Below are 13,842 nucleotides of genomic sequence, written 5' to 3'. Positions count from 1 at the left end.
AATTATGATTCATGAAATGAAATTTCCTTTCTGTTATCTAACTTAAGATTATTTCTTAAGCAATCATTTTATTTTATTTATTTATTTTTTATGGAAAAAAATACAAAGATTTTAAACTCGATAAAGCGCTTAAAATAAAATTAAACTAGAAATTCATACAAAAAAATTTTTCTAAATTTTTATGCTTTAAAAAATTAAATTTAATAATTAATAAATTTTTTTTAGTCATTTTAAATCTCCATGCTTAAAATTATGATGAAATTATAATTAAAATAAGTATTTCTCTTTATTTTAATTAATTTTAAACATAAAAATATTGTGTGTTTAAATTTTTATGCCTTAAAAATATAAAAATTCATTAATTTTAATATATTTTTAAAATTTTAAACAAATTTCTAAAATAAAATTTAACTAAAATAAGATTTAAAATAAAATTTAAAAAAGCTGAAAAATTTCTAAAATTTTATGCTTAAAAAAAAATATATTTATTCAAATGTAAAATTAATCATTAAGTAATTAATTATAATTAATTAAATTTTCATTACAATTAAAATAAATTTTATTTAGAATTATTTAATTCCTGTTTTAACTATTAATTAAATTTAATAAACATATTATTTTTTTAAAATATTTACTATTTGCTCTACCATTTTTTGTATGTTTGTATGTTTGTCTGTGTGTCTAAAAAACTGAATTAATTTATATTCAAATTTTTAAACAAATTTATTAAGGTAAAGTTCAAATCTAGGAATAAATTCCTCAGTTTTTTTTATTAAAAAAAGAAGAATAAATCTCTTTTTATAAAATGCAATTTTAATTTAAGAAATTAATTAAAATTAAATAAAACTCAATTAATTAATATTAAAATAGGAATTAACTCAATTAATTAATATTAAAATAGGAATTAACTCAACTAAATTAACATAGGAAGAAAGTCTGTGCTTAGGAATGAATTAAATTTTTTATAATAAATAAAAATAATAAATACAAAAATTAAAATTTATTTTATAATAAAATTATAGGGTAAAGAATCAAACTAGATCATATTTATCACAGTTTAAAAATGTTTATTTTAATTAAAATAACTTACAATTCCTGCTGGAAAAAATCATTCATGCCTGCTTAATCTATAGGAAATCATTTATAAAATATGTAAATATTTAAATTTCTAATGGAGTATTTATTGTGAATGTTATTAATTTATAAATATTATTCAGTAAACGTATATATTACATCAGAAGTTAAAATATAGTAGGGTAAACGTGACCTATATTGTCCAACTTGTTTGTATCCATTCTTTTGTTTGTAGGTTTTGGGGTCATGAATATGTACAGAGGTTTACGCCTGTTATAACTCAACATGTAATTTTTGATTCAATAAATTAGGTAATTTGATGAGAATTAAACATAATTTAAGCTTATGTATAATTATCTAAACTTATTTAAGTATAAGGCATGGCTTATGTTTATCTAATAGGTGCTTACAGTCATACAGAGGAACACACTATAATTATCAATTTTATTTAATTTCTAATGGATTATAATGTATATTTAATTTAAAGATATGTAATTTAATTAATAAACTAGATTTTTAATTATTATTTCTTAAAATTAATTAAGTAATGTTGATTCAATAGTTGCATATAGCCATAGAGAAGATTGCACTATGATTAACAATTTTATATAATTTTTAATGGAATAAAGTGCTTAATTAATTAAAAAAATATATGATTTAACTAGTAAAGTAGGTTTGTAATTATTATTTCTTAAAATTTATTATAAAACTTACTGTTTTCGAATGTTACAAGATAATCAACTACTAATTTCCATCATGAATGTATAGAAATTATCTAGAATAATGATAAAAAATTATGTAATAAATTAATGTTTAGTTTAAATTCTCGCTTAAAGTATTTAAATTTGTAGAAAACAGGTTCATAAATTAGTTTCCTCAAGAATTTCCCTTTAATTTTTACATCTGCAGATAGATAAGGTCAATGTTTAGCTGCACCTATATAAAGAGAAGAGAGTCATTTTCTGAGAAAACTTATCTTGTTTATTTAAATTAACATTTAAAAAAAATTAAATTTAGCAAAATATAATTAATTTAATTTTAAAATAAAAAATAATAATTGTTTTATTTGGAAAAAAAATTCCTTTTAATTTTAAAGGGTTTGTGAAACACACTTAATGTTTGAGTATTTTTTATACTATAATTATAATTAAATTCATCGAAATTAATCTGTGAATGTGTTTATATTAAAGTAATTAATTTATAATTGTTATTTGCTTAATTATAATTAAATAAATATTATTTAAAATATTGTTATTATATCGTAGAAAATACATATTATGTCCATTTATTAAAATATTATTTATATTATTTTATTTTAATATATTATAAAAATATATTACCGTCCATCAAATGTAGCAATATATTATTTTAATAATCGATTGTTGGAAGCAATTATCGTGTTACTAGTTTAATTTAAACAGTAATGACATCAATCCTTGCATTATTGTAGTGATCCTTCCCCTCCGTGATCAAATAAGGAAATTATAACGTCGTATCTTGTTATAAATGCTCAGTGTTTTATTTATTTGTGCAAATCTCAATCTTAGATGAGTTATAACATCCATACTTAAGTTATGCAACATACAAAAGTTTGGTTTATACAGAGGCTTGCATAGATATGACTCACCTAAGAGTGCAGTTTAAGTGTTTGTTTAATGAAAACTATCAATAAAAAAATCTGGCATTTCGTATTTTACAAATTAATTTCGCCGAATTTTACTTAATTTATGCGATGTTTTAGAGAAAATAACCGTGCAGCAAGGTCATAACAGTGTGTACATGTAAACTGAACCTTACATAAGGTAAGGGTACAAGTAAGGTTTTGAAATATTTAAGCTTACCTACTATCTTCTGTGTGTGTACAACTTGTATACAGTAAGTTTTATGCAGCATATAAAGGCTTGTTTTGTAGGGGTTTGCATAGATATGCCACAATTTAAATTGAGGTATAAACGCTTATTTAATGAAAAAATCAGTAAATTAATACTTAAGTAAGTAAATTAATGTCGTACAGAAGAAATCTGTTAACTTATGGGTTAATTTTGCTTAATTTTGCTAATTGTTGGACTTTTTTTAATGGAGGCAATTAAGCAGCAAGGTCATGGCAGAGTGTACGTGTAACTAGAACCTTACGATAAGTAAGGGTGGTATTTTGTGAGTTTAGTGACTTTCAGAAGAGGTTTAAAGGCATTAAATTCGATCGATGTTGTACAGAAGTTTATCTGAAGCTATCGTAACAAAGCAGGCGCAAGCACAGGAAACTGATAGCGTCAGAGTAAGAGAAATTATCAAACGGGATATCACGTGGACGTTGCTTCCAGTCGATGGTACCATTTCATAAAATGAAATTGGACAGATGACAGGAAGGGTTAAGTCTGAGCCCAGATTTAATTGTATCGACAATAAACTATAAATCTAATTTATAAGCTTGTTTATTCTAACGTGGTTTGGCTAATGATACCGTAACATTAAACTTATATACACAATGTAAAATATCGAAGATTTATCGTCTTGCGAATGGTAAATAATTCTTTATAGCATCGAAATTAATGTGTGTTTTTTTTTTTTTTTTTTAAATATTTAAAAAGTACCTCTTCTTCGGGTCTTAGAAGGGGCATATGCTACAGCTTAAGGCCCTAACTGGAATATAAAAGCCTTTCTCTTACAACTTGTGGCCTTAAGTTATTCCATGTAGGCCTTTCCTTTTCACGAAATAGGAGGCCTTAAATTATACTTTTCCCTAATTTATAGTGGTGTAAACATGCGCGTATCAGTTCAAGTAACACTTAAATATGTTACGTTATATCGAGGTTAGGCGTGTAAAACTTCAATCCAAATAAACAGGAATAACAAAGAAAGAAAAGTAATTACATTTTGGGTGTCTAAAAATAGCAAATGTTTGTTTTTGAAATATTTTCTCAGATATCTTCCCCGACGATCTGCAATCGTTTCTTCCGTTATTGGAAACAAACATGTAATATTGACAAAGATAAACATTGGGATGTGGCCTATGCCACAATAGATTTAAATAGCTGAAGGCCTTACTATTTCTTCTCAAGGGTCATTATGATTAAGACATAGAAAGACACGTGCTATTTTTAACACTTCCTTCCTTTTATAAGAAGGGATTTAGTGACGTTTATTGAATTGAAATGATAAAACTTTGACTTCTTACAGGAGAAAAATGGAAACTTATTTTTAGAATTTTAATAATGTAATCAGTAGTTTTACAGGAAAAAATCCCCATATCTAAAAGGGGAAACCTTTTATTACCATCAATAAATTATTATTATTATCATTAATCCTCGATTCTTATCAGCAGTGAAGGTAAAAATGGCTGACAAGTTTACGTGTAAGAATAAATAATATAAAGTATTACACCTTTAAAAATAATGTCTAACTAAACATTGAGCACGTGACAGGTCGGTTATCATTTCTAAATATAGTAACAAACTATCTATAGACGTTTCTGTGGTGTGTAAAATCAAGCCTGCAACACCCCACCCAAGATAGTGTAGTGTTTATCGTCAGTTCTGTGTGTTAATACATCCCATTTCGAATTTACGATGTAAAGAAGTGTTTCGTTGTCACCTCAATTAGTACGTCATTAGTGAGTGTTGTTGGTAATTTTTTTTCTCTGTAAGTTAATGGGGCCATTTTCTTCCTTTTGCCAACTTTAATGAACTCTCGAGATGACTAACAGCAAAATTTATTAGGTGTAATCCAATGAGGTTATCTATTTTTAATTAATAGAAGTAATAAAGAATTGAGGGGGCTGTGGAATGTGGAAATCTGTGTAAAAGGGACGACTTTTATTAAATTTCTAAGTGAATTATCTTATATTTTATGAATGGTTTTATTTACTCGCATTATTCTATGAGTTATTTATGATAAAAGATAAGAAGATTTTTGTTTAATGATAAGGGTAATCTGTCGTGTTGTTTATTATGATAAACAAAGTATTTCGCTTATTTTCTTGTGTTAATGTTTGTTATATATCAAGAATATTTTTAAAAATCTTTAATTTATCCTTTGTGCTGCTTGCAAATATCATTTAGGAGTTGTATTGCCTTCTACTCTACTGTCCAGGGACGTATCCAGGGTGACGCAGCACCCCCTCTATCACCCAGTTTTGTTACTTTAAATTAAAATAAATATAATAACGCGTATCTTATGGCTTCTTTTAGGTAACTAAAGTAATTTTAAGGTAATTCTGCAAAAAAATTATGCATTAGTAGCCCCAATCTCCCTGGAGCAGCAGCCATATTCTCAAAATCCCGAATACGCCACTGATACTGTCCTACTGTATCCTTACAATGAAGCTATTACTTAAGTAACACAACTACGTAAAAATTTCTCAACAAATTTCGTATTTATTTTTTCCCCATTTGCTCAGCATCCTCCTCTGTCTTATCCTCTTCCTCACAATCACTCTCATCCTTTCTTCAACACAGACCATTGAGTAGACTTTACCTCGCTAATAATACCAATAATAACCTGTATTTATGAAACTAGTTATATGAGGGAAGAAAAATTGAAGAAAATCTTAATTAAAATTAAATTAAGAAAATTCAAATTAACAATGTAAATTTTGATAAATTTTCTTAAGTTTATTCAAAATGTTATATAATTACAGTCGAACCTCTGATAAAGGCCACCTCCCAACAGTGGCCATTTTCTCAAAAACTTTCTTCTTTTTTAAACAAATTTGTATACAAAAAACCTCCAAACAACAGTCATTTTTAACTATACCTGTCAGTGTCCGTTGTTCAGAGGTTTAAGTGCGTTTTTTCTCGTTAATATATTTGATAAAATAAATCTGTGAGCAAAATTAAACTAAGTTACCTTATCACCATTCACAGCCTAGACGATAATTGAGATAATGTAGATATGATACGAAGAGAACAGGAATCTCTCGTTAATTTTCTTTTCGGATTTCTTTTTTATCTCGGATTTACTCAAATAAAGAGGAAGAAAGAAAACTAAAAAAAAAAAAAAAAAAAGTGTTTCATGACGGGAGGAACATCAGGAACTTCTCACGACCAAATGTTTCGCGGGTGTTATTTCTCTTCGAGACAACTGTTTCCTGCGATGAAACGTCTAATTATATGAAATTTAAATATGAGAAAATGTTTTAATGTTAACAAAAATGTTAAAATCAATCAAAAAATTCGAATAAATAACCTTTTTTTTACAAATTTAAGCAGCATTTTTTAGGCTCGAACATTATTCCAAGTTTTACTTTTTATTAATTAAATAAAATAACTAAAAATTGCTTCAATCGCAACCATTTTACTAATTTTACATAAAAATTAAATGTTTAAATCATTAAGACTGTGAATAATTTAAGATAATTTCCCCTATTTTCTTCCACGTTTATAACACAGAATATATCCCTAATCTATGGAAGAAAATATGGGAAATCATCTTTAAATAATTCGCAATTAATTACAATTAATATTTAAATATAATATTAAACAAAATTAACTTTTTTATACAGTTAAATTAGCCGACTAATCCAATAGTTTACGTGACAACATCCACGTTAATTCCTCACAGAATAATTACTATAAAAGAAAATTAGATGAAGGCATAGCATATATATATATATATATCTGGAATATTTCACGTGATGTCTCATATCACCACATCTACATTCCACAAAACTAACTAAAAATCACAGTACCATTCATCTTCTTCAGGATAGTGGTAAAACTGGAGGTCATATTACTCCATCTACATTGACCCTTTCTTCGTATCCTGTGTATTAACAACCGTCCTTGTGCCTTTTTTTTCTGTGTAAATTCTTAGGGAAAAAGACCAGGAATTAAAAAAAAAAAAATTAAAATTCGTCCCCTCTTCAACTGTGTGTCGACCTCCACTGGGGATTTATAAAGGTGGACACGTGACCAAGAGATAGAGTTACAATTCGATGTTTTTCGTGATTTTCGACACCGGAAGTAAGACGAATGTCATACATTAGTTCTATATATTATAAAGGAATATAAGAAATATTCAGAAATTCTATTATTTTTTTTAAAAATAATTTCTTCGATAATTAATTAATATTAAATTTTATTTGAATTTACACGATTTATTTCACTCTTTAATTTAAAAAAATATATTAAAAAATACATATTTAATATAAAATAATGAGCAAGACACGAATGCCAAATAGTATAACACCTTTAAAACAATTATTTTAAAAATTAAAATGAATAAAAAACCAATTTAAAAATTGGTTAAAGGCTACAAAAATCTCGAAATTTTACTAAAAATTTAATATTTTTTAATATTTTTTTGAAGGAGTTTAAGGCAAAAAATGTCAAAGTTTTAAATTTAAAAATTCGAAAATTTGAATTTTTGAATTGCATTATTACGTCAGAAAAAAATGAATTTTTATTGGAAGTTTCAGTTTGTCGTACGGCTCGAAAAATATACAGAAAATTACAATGAGGAGTAGAAGAAGTGATAAGAAAGGTGGAGGGTCATTAAGTCACTTAAAATTAATGGAAGCAGCAAGTTGTAGTGTCAAGTTGTGTTAAAGAGCAGATTTATTTGTTGCTACCGATAAACAAGCGAATTAAAAGGAAGATTCTCCTCATGAATCGGATGTGAACTCCTTTTCATTTCTCGGTACAATCTAAATGACCAGCTGACATTTGGTGCTTAGTAATCCTATCTTACTATAACACAGCCGAAACCTCTTTCTCACCGTCTACCGCAGACCCTGTGTTCCGCTTTTTTCCTCTTATCGTGACTGCATGTGGTAGGTCTATTGATCTTTCTAAGGATTTGATTGCCACCCCTCCCTCGTAACACAAAATTCAATGAACTTCTTAAAAGCGTGCTTCATTTTCGGGTGGGGGAGCTATGGCAAATTCGCAACACTGGCAACACAAGACCCCCCTTTAGTAACACGAGCTAAACACGTGTTTAAGCTCTATAGAAAACGTTTAAATTGTATAAAAATCTATTGACGATGGTGTGTAAGTTCTTCTCTTCCGTCTAGTATGACGTTAATGTTTTCGCGTCTCGTGCGAGATCGACTCGAGACTACGGGATGGTTGACCTTCGGCACTCACCACATGGCAAACTGTTTTACTTCCCAGGAGAAACTCGTGACATTTAGGACTTCTTTTATTCGGTCTGAGAGGGAAATTATTATTGTTGAAATTTGTTGCAAATTCGTATCTAAATCCTTTCTTACCCATAAAATTTACATTATATTAAGGTCCTACACACTGTAAAGGAGTTTAAAGATGAACGTGTAAGTTTATATATTTATAACTATTGATTTAAGTTTTAAAATTTTACTTTTGTTTTAATTAAATTTACATAAGTGTTAAGTTGTTTATGAAGTAACACATAGCTAGTGTTTTTTGTTTTGATTTCCCGTTTAATTTCGCTTTAATACGTCAAATTTTAAATTTAAAAATTCAAAAATTCGAATTTTTCAATTGTATTATTACGTCAGAACTATAATTAATTTTTATTGGAAGTTTCAGTTTTGAAATTGATATGTTTAAACAAGGAACTGATCAACGATCTTCTGTGAAAAATAAAATTAAACTGGGAAATTTTTCTTAAATATTATTCTTAATGTCCTTGAAGTTAATTATAATAAATCCTTAAATTAATTTACTTTTATAAGTTACAATTGTCCCTCGATATAACAAATACGCAAAGGACTAAGCCGAATTATTCACTGTATCAAGAGTTTCCTGCAGCAAAGAACGAATAGGATTGTTCACTATATCGGGTGTTCACTATATCAAGACACGGCTTTATTTTATTTATATAATAATTTACGATAATATTCTCTTTAAATTATGTAAATAACGCAGTAATTCTATAACTTATAATCTTAATTATGTAAATATAAATAATAAAGGTAATTTTTAATTGAAATTGAAAGTTATAACTAACTTCCTGGCTAAGTAAGTCCTTAATTAAGGACTTTTTATACTTTATTTTATTAATTAATAGAAAAACGTAAAAATAAGTTTATCATTTTTTAAATAAAATCAACATTGTTACTCTTTAATTATAATTAAAATTAATTATCAATTAAGAGCTCTAACCTCTAATTATAATTATAATTAGGGGGTAGAGCCCTGAAGGGTGTAGACTGAAGAAGGGAAGAGAGTAGGGAGATGAGTTATAAAATGAAAAATAATAAAGTTGATTATAAATTAATTTTTAAAAAGCATTAACCTTAAAGTCCATTAAAACTTTAGCTTCAAATTAGCGTATAATTTATTATTGTTGTTGTTTCTTTTTTAAATAGTGTTTTACAATAGTAATTTTGTAAATTGATTTAATGTACGAAGATATTCGAATGTATCATATTTATATAATAATATAGAAAAAATCATGTCTGGTAAGGGATTAGATTTCATGATTCATCATTGATGATGTTACATGACATCTGACATCATATTTAAATCATAATATATTATTAAAGAGTGTTTTTATGTTATAAACAAAACAAATGAGTTTAGTCTACTGATCAGACTTTATTTTCTTCTTTAAATTCAATGTTAACATTATATAAGTACACTAGAATTCATTTTATTTGCTTTAAAGTGATAAATTTTAATCTCAGCAGAGATTACAATGGAGTTAAATATATAATTTAACAGATTTTACGTGTGATTTTGGTAGTTTTTATTCGTATTTAATGTGGTGTTAACAGTGTAAAACAGTTTTTTATAATTTAACGTAGTAATAACACTAGATTATACAGTTATTTTACACTACAATATAACCAGACTGTGTTATTGTATATATAGATATTTTCCACGTGTTTTAAACTAGTGTTATTTTGAAATTGTATACACAAGAATACTAAGAAGTTTTCAGTTTCTTACAACCAAAACACTAAACTAACACCGAAAATACGTCAAAACAAATCGTGTTTACACACGTTAGAGCACATAACTTACGCGATAACACACCAATTAGTCAAGGGAAAAGACACACACAAGAGAAGGAAACACACAATTTCTTGTGTAATCCTGTCACGTTTTATAAATACGTCAATGCCAAGGTTCAAATTGAGAATTAACAATTAAATATATATATATATATTTTAAATATCCCGTGTCAACAGAGAACGTACTGTACGTACGTAAAATTAATATGAGATAAGAGAAATTTACTGTTATTGACTTAAGTGTAGGCTCAAAATTTAACTGTAATTATCTGTATACAGTTATTTTTTGATAATTTTGTAATATTTATCCAATAGAAATTAATTTTATAATATTTTTAAATCAATTTTCTGCCGTAATTTTAGGAATTTTAACGTCTTAAAAAATTCGCTTTATGGCTTAAAACATAATCAAAATTTCGACACAATTAAATTTCTCGAATAACATTACAAAAATTTCATTTCTTAACACTTAAATGATTTAATATTTATATCAACAAATTATTTATTTATTTATTTTTAGGTCTTGTCCGTCTCAGAAAGGGACTTCCTGGAAGGAATGGGAGTGTATTTTGTATCATATGTAGGACAATACGGTTACGATCGAGTTCTGTCAGTTCTTGGACGTTATATGCGGGATTTTCTTAACGGTTTGGATAATCTTCACGAGTATCTTAAATTCAGTTATCCACGTATGAAAGCTCCTTCATTCTTCTGTGAAAACGAAACTTCGACCGGTTTGACACTTCATTATCGAAGCACCAGGAAGGGTTTCCTTTGGTACACCATTGGACAGATTAAAGAAGTGGGTAGACATTTCTATAATACGAAAGTTGAAGTGGAAGTATTGAGAATAACCACGAGTTTAGACAATTTACACGTTATGATGCAGTTGACCTTTGATAACAGAGCATTCCAAGCGGAGCAAAAGCATCAAGTGCACAGTGTGGACAGTTTCATGTTACCGGTCAAGGCCTATCTCTTTCTACAGATCTTCCCTTTTTGTATTGTATTCGATCAACATCTGGTCATCAGGACAATCGGTAACAGTCTTCAAGCTGTGATGCCCAATATTATTGGAAGAAAGATCCCTCAAGTGTTCGATTTGACCAGACCTTTAATCGATTATACTTGGAAGGCGGTAAATATATATATATTATTTTTTTAATTAATTCTAGTCACGTGTTACGTGTAACACATGTAATCGGTTCTTGTAATACGTCATAAAAAGAGGGATGCAAAATAAAAATTTCTTTAGAAAATTGTATTTTTATGTTACTCCACTGTTACGTTGTTAATTTGAAATCGTGTTTTGATGTAAGCAATTTGTAGAAATTGATAAATCGTAATTACTTCCGTATTTATACAGATTTATATTTAAATTAATTAATTCGAAATTAAGTAATAATTACGCATTAAAAGTCGAATTAAAAATTGATTATTGCGCTTAATTTTCCTTCTTTTTTAAAATTTAATTAATCTCTTGAATAATTAAAAAAAATCAACTTTATTTTTCTTTGAATTTATCATGAAATGTTGTAAAAATTGTTCTCATTTAGCAACGTAACATTACAAAATCACGTATACAATCAAGTATTTAGTTTGTATATAACATACATTATATTATATATTATTTCTAAAGGTTTCAGTGGGAAATATTAGAAAATATTTATTAATATTTTCAGATTTTGGGCCACACAAACAATATATTCGAGCTAACGTCAATTGAACCAATCAGAAAGAAAGATAACAACGAAAATCACGTAACACACGTGAGAACTAAATCCGAAATGGAATCATCCGAAGACGAAGAATACGATGATTCGAGTGAGATATTAAATTAAATAATTAAATATAATTAATGTTTAATTAGTTATCTTATAATTTAAAACTTTTTAAAATAAATAAATAAATAATTTTATTATTAGAAAACGAAGATAAACTTCTACTCTTAAAAGGACAGATGATGTATATGGAAGAATGGAAGAGTATAGTTTATCTCGGGACACCAGTGTGAGTATTAATTAATTGCTTATAATTTTTAATGAAATTTGAATTTTTATATATTATAATTAACCTTTAATTGCTTTCAGTATGAGAGATTTGGATGCCATGCTTCATACAGGTCTTTACATTAATGACCTCAGTATGCATGATTTTAGTAGAGATATGGTTTTGGCAGGCCAACAACAATCTGCTGAACTTAAATTAGCATTAGATCAGGTAAATTAAGTATAAAAATACGTTATACAGTTAAACTTTTTAATAATATTTATTTAATTATAATCAATATACGGCGATAGAAAATGTAAGTAACGTTACATCAATGCGACATTACTTACTATTTTCTGCATTTTTGGAAGGTGATTTTTAGGTAATGAATGTTGTAGATAAATTTTAAATTAATTTTTTTATTAATGGATCTTCTGTATATATTTTAACTAATGTACTTTATATATATATATACATTTATATATATACTAGCTTCTGTGCTTGATTCTTTGAAATTCGATATGGTTTGATAATTAAGACTTCAAAGCTATACCGACTTGAAAGATTTAAATTTTCTTGTAATTTTTCTATGTAATTTACTTCACGAAATATGCAAAATATATTCTATGTAAGCATATGAAGGGATGGATTTATACAGCTACAATTGAAGGCCACACGCTATAATTTCATTTAAGGCCTCGTGTTTTTAAATTTATAATGGTTTTCTATGGAGGAATTGCCTCGTATGTTAGAGTTTGGGCCACAATAAGTGTAAACCTAGTGCTCTGTATGCTCACCAATGGGAGAGTGGATAAAACCACTAAAAACAGTTGGTCGCGGGTTCGCGCCTTACCAACGTGTTGGCCACGTGAAGTTTTTCGGGTTGTCTTCACATGTATAGAGCCTTGGGAGTCAGTTTCCTGTAGAAATTCTTCCAGGGGGTACTCACCCATGGTAGCCCATGTGTTGCGATGGGCTACCATGGTCAACACCTAATTAAATATATTAACAGTTGTTAATTTTTATGATTTTAATTATTCATTATTTACCATCTTCCTTAAGGAAGAGTAGCATAATATAAAGTATAACATAAAGCATAAACCTATGAAATTATTAAATAAACGTAAAAAGTATAATAATCTCATATATCTTTATAATTTATTTTTTTTTTATCGGTTTTTATATCAGTTTTTCTATCGGTTGCGAATAAAAACTTAATAACATTCCGAGAAATTGTTCTCGTTTGAGCAAATTATTATAGAAATATTTATATAAGCCTTTTCTAATGTAAACAATGGATAAATTAACCTATCAAATGTTCTCATTCGAAATATGGCAACCATTGTATCTTCCAAATCACATAATTTTCTTTTCTAAAAATTCTACCATTGATTACATTACATTAATTAGTAAATTACAGTGAAACCCCTCTAAAAGACTATCTCTCGGAAGTGATCACTCCTCGTAAAGATTTCTTTTTCTCGGAACCATTGACGATCGCAAAGTAGAGGTTTTAGATTGAAACCCTCTGAAAGACGACTTTTGCTCGGAACCATTGACGATCTCAAAGTAGGGGTTTTACTGTATAACTAATTGAGCAACATGAATTTAAACGTAAGCGTATTTCTCAAACTTAATTAAGTAAATTTATGTTGTAAAAATTATTGTAGGAGTTACAAAAGAGTAGGCAATTAGAAGAATCGATGAGGAAGTTAGACATTGAGATGAAACGAACTGATGAACTCCTCTATCAGATGATACCCAAACAAGTTGCAGATAGATTAAGAAGAGGAGAAGCTGCTGTAGATACTTGTCAAGTAAATATATTATTTAATTAAATT

At 27.5% G+C, this 13,842-nt stretch overlaps 1 protein-coding gene across 5 annotated transcripts in view; it reads left to right on the top strand.

The window, feature by feature from the left end:
• LOC136975514 (soluble guanylate cyclase 88E-like) overlaps window positions 1–13,842 on the top strand; it is a 42,869-nt gene that overhangs the window by 22,761 nt on the left and 6,266 nt on the right. For 3 of the 5 annotated variants that reach the window (XM_067270679.1, XM_067270616.1, XM_067270810.1), the window contains exons 2-6: window positions 10,533–11,150; window positions 11,695–11,836; window positions 11,938–12,022; window positions 12,103–12,232; window positions 13,672–13,818. In XM_067270679.1, the coding sequence (XP_067126780.1) occupies window positions 10,533–11,150; window positions 11,695–11,836; window positions 11,938–12,022; window positions 12,103–12,232; window positions 13,672–13,818 (1,122 nt within the window). Of the gene's footprint in view, window positions 1–3,981; window positions 4,685–7,554; window positions 8,345–10,532; window positions 11,151–11,694; window positions 11,837–11,937; window positions 12,023–12,102; window positions 12,233–13,671; window positions 13,819–13,842 lie in introns of those variants that run through there. The other 2 variants (XM_067270876.1, XM_067270748.1) reach the window with 2 other exon arrangements.

Source organism: Centruroides vittatus, unplaced genomic scaffold (assembly GCF_030686945.1).
Source record: "Centruroides vittatus isolate TY-2023 unplaced genomic scaffold, ASM3068694v2 contig_10, whole genome shotgun sequence".
Taxonomy (NCBI): Eukaryota; Metazoa; Arthropoda; class Arachnida; order Scorpiones; family Buthidae; genus Centruroides; species Centruroides vittatus.
Note: the sequence above shows the minus strand (reverse complement) of the source record. Positions and strands in the feature narration are given on the sequence as shown.